At 41.2% G+C, this 12,927-nt stretch overlaps 1 protein-coding gene across 2 annotated transcripts in view; it reads right to left on the bottom strand.

Annotated features, from left to right (window-relative positions):
* The window catches only part of PRKG1 (protein kinase cGMP-dependent 1), a 532,210-nt gene that overhangs the window by 71,593 nt on the left and 447,690 nt on the right, over window positions 1–12,927 (bottom strand). For both annotated transcript variants that reach the window (XM_064464568.1, XM_064464567.1), the window contains exon 8: window positions 9,704–9,769. In XM_064464568.1, the coding sequence (XP_064320638.1) occupies window positions 9,704–9,769 (66 nt within the window). The remainder of the gene's footprint in view (window positions 1–9,703; window positions 9,770–12,927) is intronic.

The raw sequence follows: 12,927 nt of genomic DNA, 5'->3' as shown, positions 1-12,927 counted from the left end.
TTTGACCGTAATTCCTTACTCAGCAGTGAAATTATAAAAAATTCAGCTCATTCAACAAATCAAGGTTTATCTTTCTTGTGCTGAATATGTGCCATAGGATAAAGCCAAACCCTTGAAAGATGACAGTGAAAGCAAAGCAAGATGTATCTGTTAATGGTCACTTGCACCACAAACAGGTATTTAAGCAATTAAGTGAGACACAGTAATACCATAATCCTCCTGGAACGCTAGAAGACATGACCTAAGGCTTAAAATGCAGTTTAAAATAGCTAGGCTTGATTTGTTTTCATGTGGTTAAGAAATGTGGCAGGGTTAAACAGTCAATAATTTTTTATCAATGCAAATAAATCCTTTTACAGTGAAACATTATAAAGAAAAGTCATTGAAAGGAGTAACAACAGTTTGCCTAATATCCTTAAGTTTTTAGTAAAATATCTTAAGCAAGACTTAGGACTGGGCAAGATTTTGAAATTCACAGGAGTCACTTTCTTACAGCCTATCTCGACACTGTTGGAGCATCATCTTGGTCATAACGTCCCCAAGAATTTAATCAGAAAACTTCTTGGGTTTTTTTTTCCTCATAGCCTTCTTTCAATTTTTTCTATTCTCTCCTCATAACCAATTTTCTCCATGGATAAACTTCATCCCAACTGGGAAAAACAGTAAAGCAGCAAAACCTAAAATCTCCACTGAAAAAGTTCAGCTCAGCTTGTATAGGCTCAGTCATGCTAGGATAATACTTTTATTATCAACCCAAGAGAGCTGATACAGAGACCTTTCTTGATGCCTCATAGCTATCCCCACCACAAACCAAAATCAGGCTTTCAAATAAGGACAAAACCCCCAAATCCAAAGTGAAAAATCTGAAAATACCTGAAACGTTTAAAATACATGTATTGTCTTGATATGTGAAGAAGACAATAAGCAAAAAAACAGCATTTAGCACTCAATATCTGCAAATACCACGTACTTCTGTAGCACTACCAGTCTCTGTGCCTCGAGTTTTAGTGGCTCTTATCCTTCAGCTCCTCTCTCTAACACGTTCATTATGCAGTTCCGTATGCCCAGCACCCATAACATTTACACCTGGTAAATCTCAGTGCTGCAGGAAAATATTGTTATCAACATAAATAAATTATATGGAGGGAAAAAAATCACATATAAATAAAAAATGAACCAAAATCAACTTCAGTGTAAATATTCTCACAGTTCAGGAGCATCTATAAACATTTTCAAAAACTTTTTCATGTTCAAGAAGTACATATTAAAAAAAAGAAAGTTTAAAAAGTTGCACCAACTTCTCTCTCAGGTAAAAGCAAAGCAAGATGATCAAAATGTTAGGAATGGGTTTTGAACCTTTTCCTCCTGTTTTATCTCCATACAAAGTAGCTGCAGGTAAAGCATGTCTGTAGGTGTTTATTCAAATTGATTTACAAAACAGATGCTCAAGGTTGTCTTGCTTCTGCCTACACAATTTTATCAGAAGAAGTTTTACAGAAAATTTCCTAGAGGACCAATCCATCAAATTCAGCATATCATAATTGTTAACTTTTCCCCAATCAGTCCAACTGTATTTCTGCAACAAATCTAATAACCCCTCCAGGGAGCTTGAAAATTCACTAAGACGACTATGACAGGGCCAAACTTGAAACGCTTTGGAGGCACCAACGTCAAGCATCGCCCACAATTAGTTTCTTCACAGAGGATGAATTACTGAAGTATTACTATAGGAAACACTTAACTAGCAACAGCCTCTCTTTTATTTCACATAGGGTCTTAGGAAGTCATAAACACAGAAAGCCTATGAATTGTAAAGAAAAATTGCTCCTGGAATTAAAAATGAATAAAAGACATCTGACAAATAACAGCTGCTATAAAATATTAATATGTTTACCTAGATCATACATTTGATCAGAAGAAAACCGTATTTTCCCAATGAGCTCTCTGGCTCCCCAAGTACCCAAAGGCTTCTACAAATTCCCTGAAACGGTCAGATGTATAGTTTTTCAATTCCCATGAACAATATGTGGATTCTGCTGAACTTTTCAAACCAGTTCCCTAAACTCCCCAGCTGGCGCTATGCTTCAGGGTTGGCAGGAAGCACATCTCCTTCCTTCCAGACAGCCTGGCTGAATCAACCCGGTCTTACCATTAAGCTTGAGCATGGAGAAGATGCCAGCCTGCCTGGTTCTGAGATCCCTTAGCAAAGCTGTCATCCTCATTTGATCAGCCTTGTCACCATCTCATTTGGCTTTCCCTATTGTCTTCAATGACAATGTGCATGGACATGTTGAAACTTTGAATATAAAGTGAAATTCCCTGGAAATTTTTCCTACTGATTACTAAGCTTGTTTCTTAAATATACACCTGAACAGGTAGGACTGCACTATTTTTTTCTGACAAGATGACAACTTTTATCGTTATAGCAAATTTGTTTCCTGTCATAGTCCTCTTCCTTGGGTGACCAAAATCAATGGTACTTCCAATGTGGTCACTGTAGAGCTTGAACAACTGCACCACAGCAGCTACCTCACCTGGAAATCCCATCTCTGACACTCGCTTCATTTTCTATAGGTTTTCTAAATACTGGTAGCGATCTCAAACCAACTAGTCAATTCTCTTCAGCTGTTATCAAACACAAATTCCTCTAAATCCCTATAAATCATCTCCTAAATGTGTTGCCTGTCCATGATGCAGATTTCTAAGAACTGAAGCCCATTAGATGAGGGAATCATTGCTGCCCCTACCCAGCTGATTTCCCAAAGAGCTCCTTTAATTTCTCAATTTTCTATTTTTAATATTAAGTATCAGAGTTACAGACTTACTCTTTAAACTATTTAATTTAAGCTAACTCAACAAATTACCATTTGATCCAAGGTTTTATTCCACAGTCCACTCACTACTGCTTACCAAAAAGCAGGCTGTGACTTTGTGTTCATTACGTACCAAAACCTGCTCCAACCAATTCTGATGTCTGATGACCACTTGCTACACTATCCTACTCAGGAATATCTGGGATTTTCCACTCTTGGTAGAAATTCTTTTTCCCTCTTCTCTGGAAATTTAGTCATTTATAACAACACAGGTCCAGAAATCTTACTTTCCACAAAAATTTTTCATATTTATGCTATTCACACCTAAACACATCCATATCCAAATATGCCCAGGAGTCCCCCTTCACTACTACTCATTTACTATCTTGTTCCAAGTGATTTTAACCCAAAACAGATATCCATGCTGGACACCTCCTCCTTATCAGGTTCCAGTCTATTGAATCCCTACGAAATGAATGCCTATTACCTTAATCATATTTTTGTCCAGCTGTGTTTCATGTGTGGTTGCTCCTCCATCATATTTCTGTTATCTCTGCACAAATTTTGTGCCTTCACTCCTGACACACAACATGCCTTGGGATAAACCCACGATTCCCTCTGCTGGGGGAGGCCCAGTTTTCCCTCTCTGTCTCCTTCCACAATCCCCAGTTTTGCAACAGATTCCTTGCAGAATTTCCCATAAAAGCTGCAAAACCTCCCTTCTTTGCACGGTCACAGCCTGGATTTCTTCACAGGTTCTAGTTCTTGGCTGGAGCTAAGCGTTCCTCCTTGCCTTCTCATCCTCAGTAACGGCCTGCTGCTCATGTTCATCCCCCAGCACAGCAAACCTATTACTTTATGCCTTTTTCCCCTCTGCTAGCTCATGCTTCCCCCTCCTTCATGATCATTACCTTTGAAGAGTCACAGTCCTTATTGAGATACCTGCCTTCCACTAATGTCTCAGCTGGTATCTGCAATGCTTCAGGCGGTGGCTGCAATGCTTCAATCTATGGGCATCCAATTCTCCATGTCGTCAAAATCAATTCAAACTCCAGAATGATTTCTAGTTGCAACCAAACTGTCATGTTTTCTCCTTTATAAACTATATAGCATGTGATATATTGCCCGTACACAGCTTCCAGCTCAAGGATCACATGCAGTCATCATCTGTAACTTTCATTCCATGAATAAATATACTCCCCCTGTTGCTATTAACTTACATGCTGTCACATTTTCTTCCTTCTTATTACCTTAAAAGAGCTTACCTTAAATAAATTACCTTAAAAGAACAGATCACTCAAACCCTGTTTTCTGCCCCAAGTTTACTGACTCACACCACTTACTGGCTTCTTGTGTCTAGGCCAAAATGGTATCAACAGACTGAGCTAAAACACTCATTTAGCACAATAAGCACTCACACTCATGTTCCTTCTGTGCCATGCATGCTAGTATCAGAAAACACGATGCCGAGTCTATGTGAAATAGTTCACCTAGTTTAAAAGAACAACCAAATTAGAAGTTCAGTGCTGAGCCTTTATCTTTATCACTGTTGGGTTCAGATTATTGTTGAAGAACATCTTCCTAAAGGTTCAGAGAGTCACAGAATCACAGAATAGTTTGGGGTGGCAGGGGCCAACAAGGGTCGTCTGGTCCAACCCACCTGCAGTGAGCAGGGACATTTCAATCAGATCAGGTTGCTCACAGCCCCATCCAACCTGACCCTGAATGTTTCCAGGAATAGGACACCTACCACCTCTCTAGGCAACCTGTGCCAGTGTTTCACCAACTTCATCACAAAAAATTTCTTCTTTTATATCCCGTCTAAATCTACCCTTTCAGTTTAACACCATCACCCCTTCTCCTACTGCAACAGACCCTGCTAAAGTCTGTCCTTGTCTTTCTTATAAGCCCTCTTTAAGTATTGAAAGGCTGCAATAAGGTGTCCCTAGAGTCTTCTCTTCTTCAGGCTGAACACCCAAACTCTCTCAGCCTGGCCTCATAGGAGAAGTGCTCCAGCACTCGGATCGTTTTTGTGGCCTCCTCTGGACCCGCTCCAACAGGCCCACCTCCTTCCCATGCTGAGGGCTCCAGAGCTGGATGCAGCACTGCAGGGGGGTCTCACCAGAGCAGAGCAGAGGGGCAGAACCCCCTCCCTTAGCTTGCTGGACACGCTGCTATTGATGCAGCCGAGGAAATGGTTGGCTTTCTGGGCTGCAAATGCACACTGCTGACTTGTGCAGCTTTTCACCCACCGGTACCCTCAAGGCTGCTCTCAATCCCTTCAGTTCTCAGCCTGTATTGATACTGGGGGTTGCTGCGACCCAGGTGCAGGACCTTGTACTGGGCCTTGTTGAACCTCATGAGGTTCCCCTAGGCCAACTTCTCGAGGTTGTCCAGGTCTCTCTGGATGGCATCCTGTCCCTCAGGCCTGTCAACTGGACCACTCAGATTGGTGTCGTCTGCAAACTTGCTGAGGGTGCCCTCGATCCCACTATGTCATTGAAGAAGATATTAAACAGTACTGGTTGCAATACAGACCCCTGAGGGACACCACTTGCCACTGATCTCTATCCAGACATTGAGCCACTGACCACTACCCTCTGGATGTGACCATCCAGCCAATTCCTTACCCACCAAACAGTCCATCCATCAACTCCATATCTCTCCAATTTAGAGAAAAGGATGTTCAACTCTCAGGTTGTTCACAAGCAATATTTATTCATTCATGTATGAGTGAAATGCAGAATAATCTGACGTTAAGCCTTAGCAAAGTCAGCTGAAATGTCTTCTACAGCTTGGTTGGAGCTGGATGATTGGCTTCATCTCACCTCCTGCATGGTAGAGATTGCTGATGAAGCCAGAGAGCGTTAAGGACCAAAACCCACTGAAATTCATTATTCTGGTAAAGAAAGGGACTTAAAAAGAGTTATAAGACAGAAAGAATGTCAATGCTGTCCTTCATAACAAATATTTTCAGGACAAGGACAAGTGAGTACAAAATGGCTTCAGGTCCCTGGGACACATCAAACACTTGCTGCACTGCAGGTCATTTTCTTTGTTACATCACAACCCTGCTCATTTCTACATCAGAAAGGGATGCTGAAAATCCACTGTTGCAAAGCGCGTCTATATAGATTTGCAAGAAATAGCTGTACCATGTTTTGGGCCTCTTTGGGGTGTTTTTGTGACTGTAATGGCCGCCTTGTTTCACAAGGAAACTAAAAAGCAAGGCAGCACTGACGTTGTGAGTTTGGCACTTAAGGACCCATCACATTTGGCTTTCCTCATGGTATTTTCAACTCCCACTGCTTTGTCCCTGTATATATATTTTAATAGATACTTTTTGAAGTTCAGAAATTATTTTAAGCAAATAATTTCATCTTTTCATGCTTAAGCAATGCCACATCTCAAACCCAACTCTTCCAGAGCTTGCTTGGTGGCCTGGCTCATCCCTGTAAAGAAAGTTTCCTGTATTGTTATCCTCAAAAACCTCCAGCAACTAAAACAGCCCTACAATTGCTTGTAATATTGCCAAATCCAGAGACCAGTCTCCCATCTTTCTTAGGAATAACTTGCTGTGATACCAAGGTGTGATTCTTACAGTTCAAGTGTTAATTAGATGGGAGTATGGCAGCTGTATTAGCAATGTGACTCTCAAGTGTTCTGTGGAACAGTTTTTGATGTCTTGGGAAGGCTTTTAAAAGGAAGCTCAAAGAGTTACTCTGATGACAAGGTAATGCCAATGGGTTTCTTAGAGAAATGGATTGACTGTTAAAGAAACAATATTTTTCCATAACTTTTTCTTTGAAATTGCAACATCAATTTTGCTGAAATGTTTCAGATTGAGACACGCACAGAGACATGAAAATTGCTGCTTCAGTAGTTCCAGTTGATTAAGCAAAGAACTCATCTTGTAATAGAAGATATTAGGCAACCTTATTGACATGTGTCACTCGTCCTTCTGCGCAGAACAGCTTCCGATTGCAGGCAAAGCTGACTTCCAGTTTGCATTGACACCCTGCATATAACTCAACATGAATATTTACCATGACCACTGTAACAAACCAAATACTGCAATATCTTCCAGGAGTGCAGCACAGACTGGGATCCACCTGGCTGCAGAGCAGCTCTGTGGAAAGGGACCTGGGGGTCCTGGTGGGGGGAAGCTCAACATGAGCGAACAGTGGCTGCTGCGGCCAAGAAGGCCAACGGGATGCTGGGTTGCATCAAAAAGGGCATCACCAGCAGAGAGAAAGAAGTCATCATCCCGCTCTACTCAGCACTTGTCAGGCCACACGTGGAGCGCTGTGTGCAGTTCTGGTCCCCGCTGTACAAAAAGGATGTGGCCAGGCTGGAAGGGGTCCAGAGAAGGGCCACCAAGTTGATCAGAGGACTGGGAAGCTGCCGTACGAGGGTAGGCTGGGAGAGCTGGGTTTGTTCAGCCTTGAGAAAAGGAGGCTCAGAGGGGATCTCATCCCCATGTACCAGTACTTAAGGGGCTGCTACAAGGAAGATGGAGACTCCCTTTTTACATGGAGTCCCATGGAGAGGACCAGGGGAGATGGACACAAGTTGCCCTTGGGGAGATTCCGACTGGACACCAGAGGGAAATGTTTCACACTGAGGACAGTCACCACTGGAATAATCTCCCCAGGGAAGTGGCTGACTCGGCCACGTTGGACACCTTCAAGAGTCGTCTGGACAGGGTGCTGGGGCACCTTGTCTAGGCTGGGCTCTTCCCAGAAAGGTTGGACTAGATGATCCCTGAGGTCCCTTCCAGCCTGGGATTCTGTGAATACTCTGTGTATCTGGATATAAAGAAATGCTATATTTCCTCATTAACAGAACAGCATCTGCACAATTTTCCAAATTTACAGAATTCTTAGTAAATTTTCTACAGTTATCTGCATACCTATAAAATAATAATGTAAAAGAAGAGCTATGACTAGAAAGTCAGAGCTGGCCAGGACACAGGACAACCTTCCTTGAACTATAAATAGTGCATTACTTTTCTTGCACTATAAAAAGGATTCTTATAAATAGTGTTACTCTGCTACTTTTGCAGAGCATTAGGTGTCTCTAGGTCTACCTGCTCAAGCAGGGGGGGTTGGATGAGATGATATCCAGAGGTCCCTTCCAACCCCTACCATTCTGATTACCAGAATCTCTGGTATAGATTAAGTACAGCTTTGTCAATTTAAATTGAACTTGGTCTTCCTTACTACTTCAAGGACATTATGTACTGAGAAAAAGACACAGTAGGCAAGGCAGTCTGTAAAATGATCAGTAAGGACTGACTCTGCAATTATTAGTTATTTGGGTTTTTTTTAAATGCTTACAGTGCAAAACAAAATTATCCCTCACAGAAGCATTCAGAAAAAAGCGCTTACTTGTTGCTTTATGTTTCTCTGAATTAATGTCTTCTAAATTATCTAATTATGTCGATTCTTCTTCTCCTTGTCCCACTGAACAATAAGGAATAGTGAGTATTCTATCCACCAGGCTACCTTGCTTGTATATGTGCAAGAAAGCCACTCAGGTGACAGTCCTGAAGTTCACCACCTCTTCAAAAGGTAGAGCACAATAGTTTTAAACTGATCATAACCAAACTAACACATCAGAAGACCTAGGATTTTAGAAGTATTATTGCCCGGTTCAGCCACTACAGAACACTACATTTCTATAAATGAAGGACTGTAAGAAATCTCAAGAGATAACAGAAATCAGAACAGTTGCATTAAAGCAGGATTGGGTGTATGTAGATCACCCCTACCAGATACTCCAGCATCTCTCATATATCTCATAAGAATAGAAGTGCTTCTGAGGCCACCCCTAACCCAGCACCTGACCTTCAACGGTGTCTTGCATCAAGACTGTGTTCCCAGGGAGGAGTTCAAGGACAGAGGAACCATTTGAGAAATAAATTTGTGAAAATGCCTTGGTACTCTCCTACACCTCTCCAAAACTTCTCAGCCCAGAGGTAGGTCCCACGTATTTAATAAATACAATAGATTTCATTTCCTTTTGAACACTTGCAAACTCTTCTCATTTTCCTATGACTCTGTAAGTGATCCCTGCATGAAGAGTGCCTCCTTTTGGCTTTCACCTCCCTCCTGCAGGTTTCTTTGTGTTCTTGCACTGGGAAAGGCAGTGAAAAGTCAAACTCCCTTCATCCTACCATGTCTCCCATGGTTTCACAGACCTATACTACGTTACCTTTGAAGGATTCCCGTGGAAGATTTATCTGTACCTTTTCATGGTCTATGCCGGTGTTTCACTGCCCTCTCAGCTGGAAAACCACCCCAAGGGTCATGTTGAATTTTCAAGGTAATGCTGATTTTTTACATCCCATTCAAAACAACTGTAGAGAGCGGTTGAATTTGCAGTACTGTTTTCTGGGGCTCAGGCATTTCTTTTCTAGATTAAAACCCTCTAATTCCTTCAAGCTCTTATATAAGACATTATTTTACTCTTCTGATCTCTTTTGAGCTGACAGCTTCAAGCAGGGCTAAACCCTTTAGATGAGGGCTCTCCATCATGGGATAGAATAACAACATCTTGCTTTAACGTTTGCCAGAAGCTTGATGCCTTTTGTGACATTTTGCCAACACGAACTCAATCTGTGTTGCACCATAACGCCTGGATCTGTTTCCACAGTAATGCTATCTCCATTTTATCTTTCTGCACGTCTTAATTTTCTCCATGTGTCACTACTGAGTTTTGTCTTGTTGATTTAGGGTGATTTCTCTCTACTTCGTCAAGGACTGTGAGCGTATTACTCAAAGTTAAATGACCTCTCTGGAGAAAATGATCAAAGGCTCTCGTTAAAAACTGTAAAAGGTGCGAACTGGAGAACACCCCACCCCAAGGCAGGAAAATCATGTACTTACTCTCTGTCTATGACCAGACAAGTTACTGCTTCAGCAGCAATGACATTGGCCGTTCTGACATCCTCCCTGAAAGAAAAAATACGTTTCTTAAGTAAGCTGTATTGTTTTCACAACCATCTTTTTATTTCCAAACATACTGCATTCTCATAGACCTTCAAGAATAAACTGCTGGGTTTCACAGCATTTTCCCTATATTGATTTGATGTTCATCATCCATACAGGCTTCACGCACGCAAAAGCTAAAACCACGCGTGAGCAGAAAAAGAGAAACAGGATGCCCTTGTAAATAAGACATCCAGCCATGCAGCAGCCCACGGTTTTCATCTGTTTTAGGCAAAATCTTGTTTCTAACTATGCACATCTGTGCACAGTATCAGTTTTATCAAAGTATTAGCTATTCACATAGATTTATTTATGAACATTTAGACTTCTGCTCACGTCCTTCTCCCCAAAAGCCTGCATAATATCTCAATGTTGGAACATGAAGCATCCAGTTAAGTAGGATGTCAGCTCTGCTACTCAGAGCAGGTACAACGTATATGGTAGGCTATAGAGCTTGCTATGCATTTGCTGTCTGAGCACAACGGAGGCTGGGACTGTGCCTGTAATAGGGGCCTATTAGGACAGAGCTTTTGAAAGGTCTCGGCGTTAAAACATTGCGCTGGTATTTTTCACCAGCTTTTCAGAAATAAAAAATATTGCACTTAGAATTTTTGCTGTATCTTCATTAGCAAATGCTTTGTGACCTTCCTTTCCCTGCCCTACCGAGAGTTTGGCCATGGCCAGCCCAAGCTATAAATTAGGAAGTTAATTCATTCTAATCAGACCAATTTGGTGTTTCATCAGGGTTATAGAGACGTCATTGCATTTTCTGTGTTGGCCAAACAAATGCACAGGATTCAGAGTCAGTGTTTTATTCAAATCCACTCCAAACCTTTCCCCCTGTGAATGGTAAGTGGATTACAGGCAAAAGAGACCCCAACTCTTTTAAACACACCTAATTCATTTAGACTGGAAAACCACTCTACATTTCCACTGAAGCAGAAAATGAGATTTAAAAATGCTGTTAGAAATAGCAGTTCCCCTGTTTAAAGATTGGAGGTATTAAAGCAGTAATACATTAAAAAAATATGTGGTGCATGTGCACTCCTACAGGAATGTGTACTATCCCTTTCAGGTAATCATTAATTAACGTTAATTACTTTTGAGCTATTTTTACTTCAATAACTTTAAAACAGAGCAAGCAGAAATACAAATAAAAGAAATGTTACTATTCAAGCCTATATGCGAATGTTGTCATTGAGTCTATTGTCAATTAAATTAAGTGCTGATTTATCCATACAAGTAAACAAAATTATGGTAGTTTAAAGCAAGTAGAAAGAAGCAGCCAAATAGCAGTAGACAATTATCTCTATTAACTTCTATGACTTTGGTAAATATAGAGAGGATAAGGAATGAAAATATTTAATATCTCATTAAGTTGCTGCAGCCAACTTCTGCCAGTATTAATACATTAAGCAAGCACTCAAACTTTTTGGTTGTTCATTAATTCCTGTTTAAACTTAACATATTTGTCCCATTGTCTCGGATGCTCTTCTGCCACAAAACGACAGTCTATGCCTCTACAGTTACAGATTATAGACGTGATTATAGTTACTATATTACAGCGGTATGATTACAGACAAGTAAAATACAGCTATTGATGGCTGCAGTTCAAACATTTTAAATAAACCTTAACATTAGAGATTAAAATGCGCAAGTTACTGTTACGGTTTCCACTATCTTGTACTTAACACACCCTTTTAATCAGCAGGAAATTGATGTAGAACGAAGGCACTTTCCCAATGGGCATCTCACTTAGCACAAACACCTGAACCAGAGGGATGGCAGGGTTTGTAATGCATAATGTCACGGGATTCTGAGGTTTCCTTATGTTCTACACGAGTAGAAAGAACAGATAAGTCAGGAAAAAATCAGGGTTTTTAAATTATAAAGTGGCTCCATATATAAGTGTTAATTCAAGAAGTCACTATCTTTGGCTATCTCCAAAGCCATCCTGCGCATCCTTGCCTACAAACCTCCCGCTGCCACCGCTGCAGGACCCTCGTCCCGCAAATACTGAACAAAGGGACCGACGGGGGAAAGCAGCTTTCTGTTTCCACAGTCTAAATTGATTGTAAGTGGGTTTTAAATCTCACATGCTCTCCTGTTAGGGGGTGTTTACCAGTAAGGCTACAAGCAGGATTTAAAATCTCATCAAGTTTCTAAAACCAGAAGGAAAACTCAACCTATTTTCAGTTCTATACAAACATTAAACCTTCATGCACATCAGCTGTGAAATATAACATATGCTCAGACTTCCAAACACTGACACCACCTTACGTATGCTTAAAAACGACAAACATACCTAGGGCCATGTCACTGGTCTATGAATTAGCCCCAGTCACCTTCAAGCAAAACCAATTGTCAGTCCGTGTTTTAAAAGGTAGCATTTTGACAGGTGGCCACTAGCTACAGTACATGGCATTAGATGCAACAAGTGGTTATTTGACGTGAATGTCATTAGATGCAACAAGTAGTTATTTGAAGCACATGGCATTAAATACAAAAGTAATTACCAGAAGTGCCTGGCATTAAATGTGACAAGTCATTATTTTAAACACATGGCACTAAATGCAAAAGTAGTTATTAGAAGTGCAGGACATTAAATGCAAGAAGTAATTATTAGAAGTGCATGGCATTAAATGCAAAGGTAGTTAATTGAAATGCATGGCATTAAATGCAACAAGTAATCATTAGATATGCACGGCATTAAATGCCACAAGTAATTATGTGAAAGCCTTGCTTGCAGGCACTGACTCGGACACTTTCTGGACTTCATCACAGGAGTACTCATCGCTGCTCCCCGAGAAACAGCACTCTTCATCAGAGGAATCGCCTTCACTCTCCGAATATTCCATCGCTACTGTTTGCCTCCCACCATTTCCTCACGGGAAAATGCCTGCTTCCTTCCAGCCCGTTACTATATTTTGCCCTCTGGGCGAGCTCTGGTATTTTACAGCCCTTCCAGCTTCAAACTTTGGGACTTGGAGAAAGGTCACAGCTGCTGGGGGGAGTTTCTAGGGTGCATCATCGGGAAATACTAGCAGAGAGTATTTTGGAGCCACCGAGCGCTACGAGGCTGCCCACAACCAGGCACGGCTCCTCTCCCAGGCACGTGCCCA

This window comes from Phalacrocorax carbo, chromosome 13 (genome assembly GCF_963921805.1).
Source record: "Phalacrocorax carbo chromosome 13, bPhaCar2.1, whole genome shotgun sequence".
Lineage (NCBI taxonomy): Eukaryota > Metazoa > Chordata > Aves > Suliformes > Phalacrocoracidae > Phalacrocorax > Phalacrocorax carbo.
This window is presented reverse-complemented; position numbering and strand designations above follow the sequence as displayed.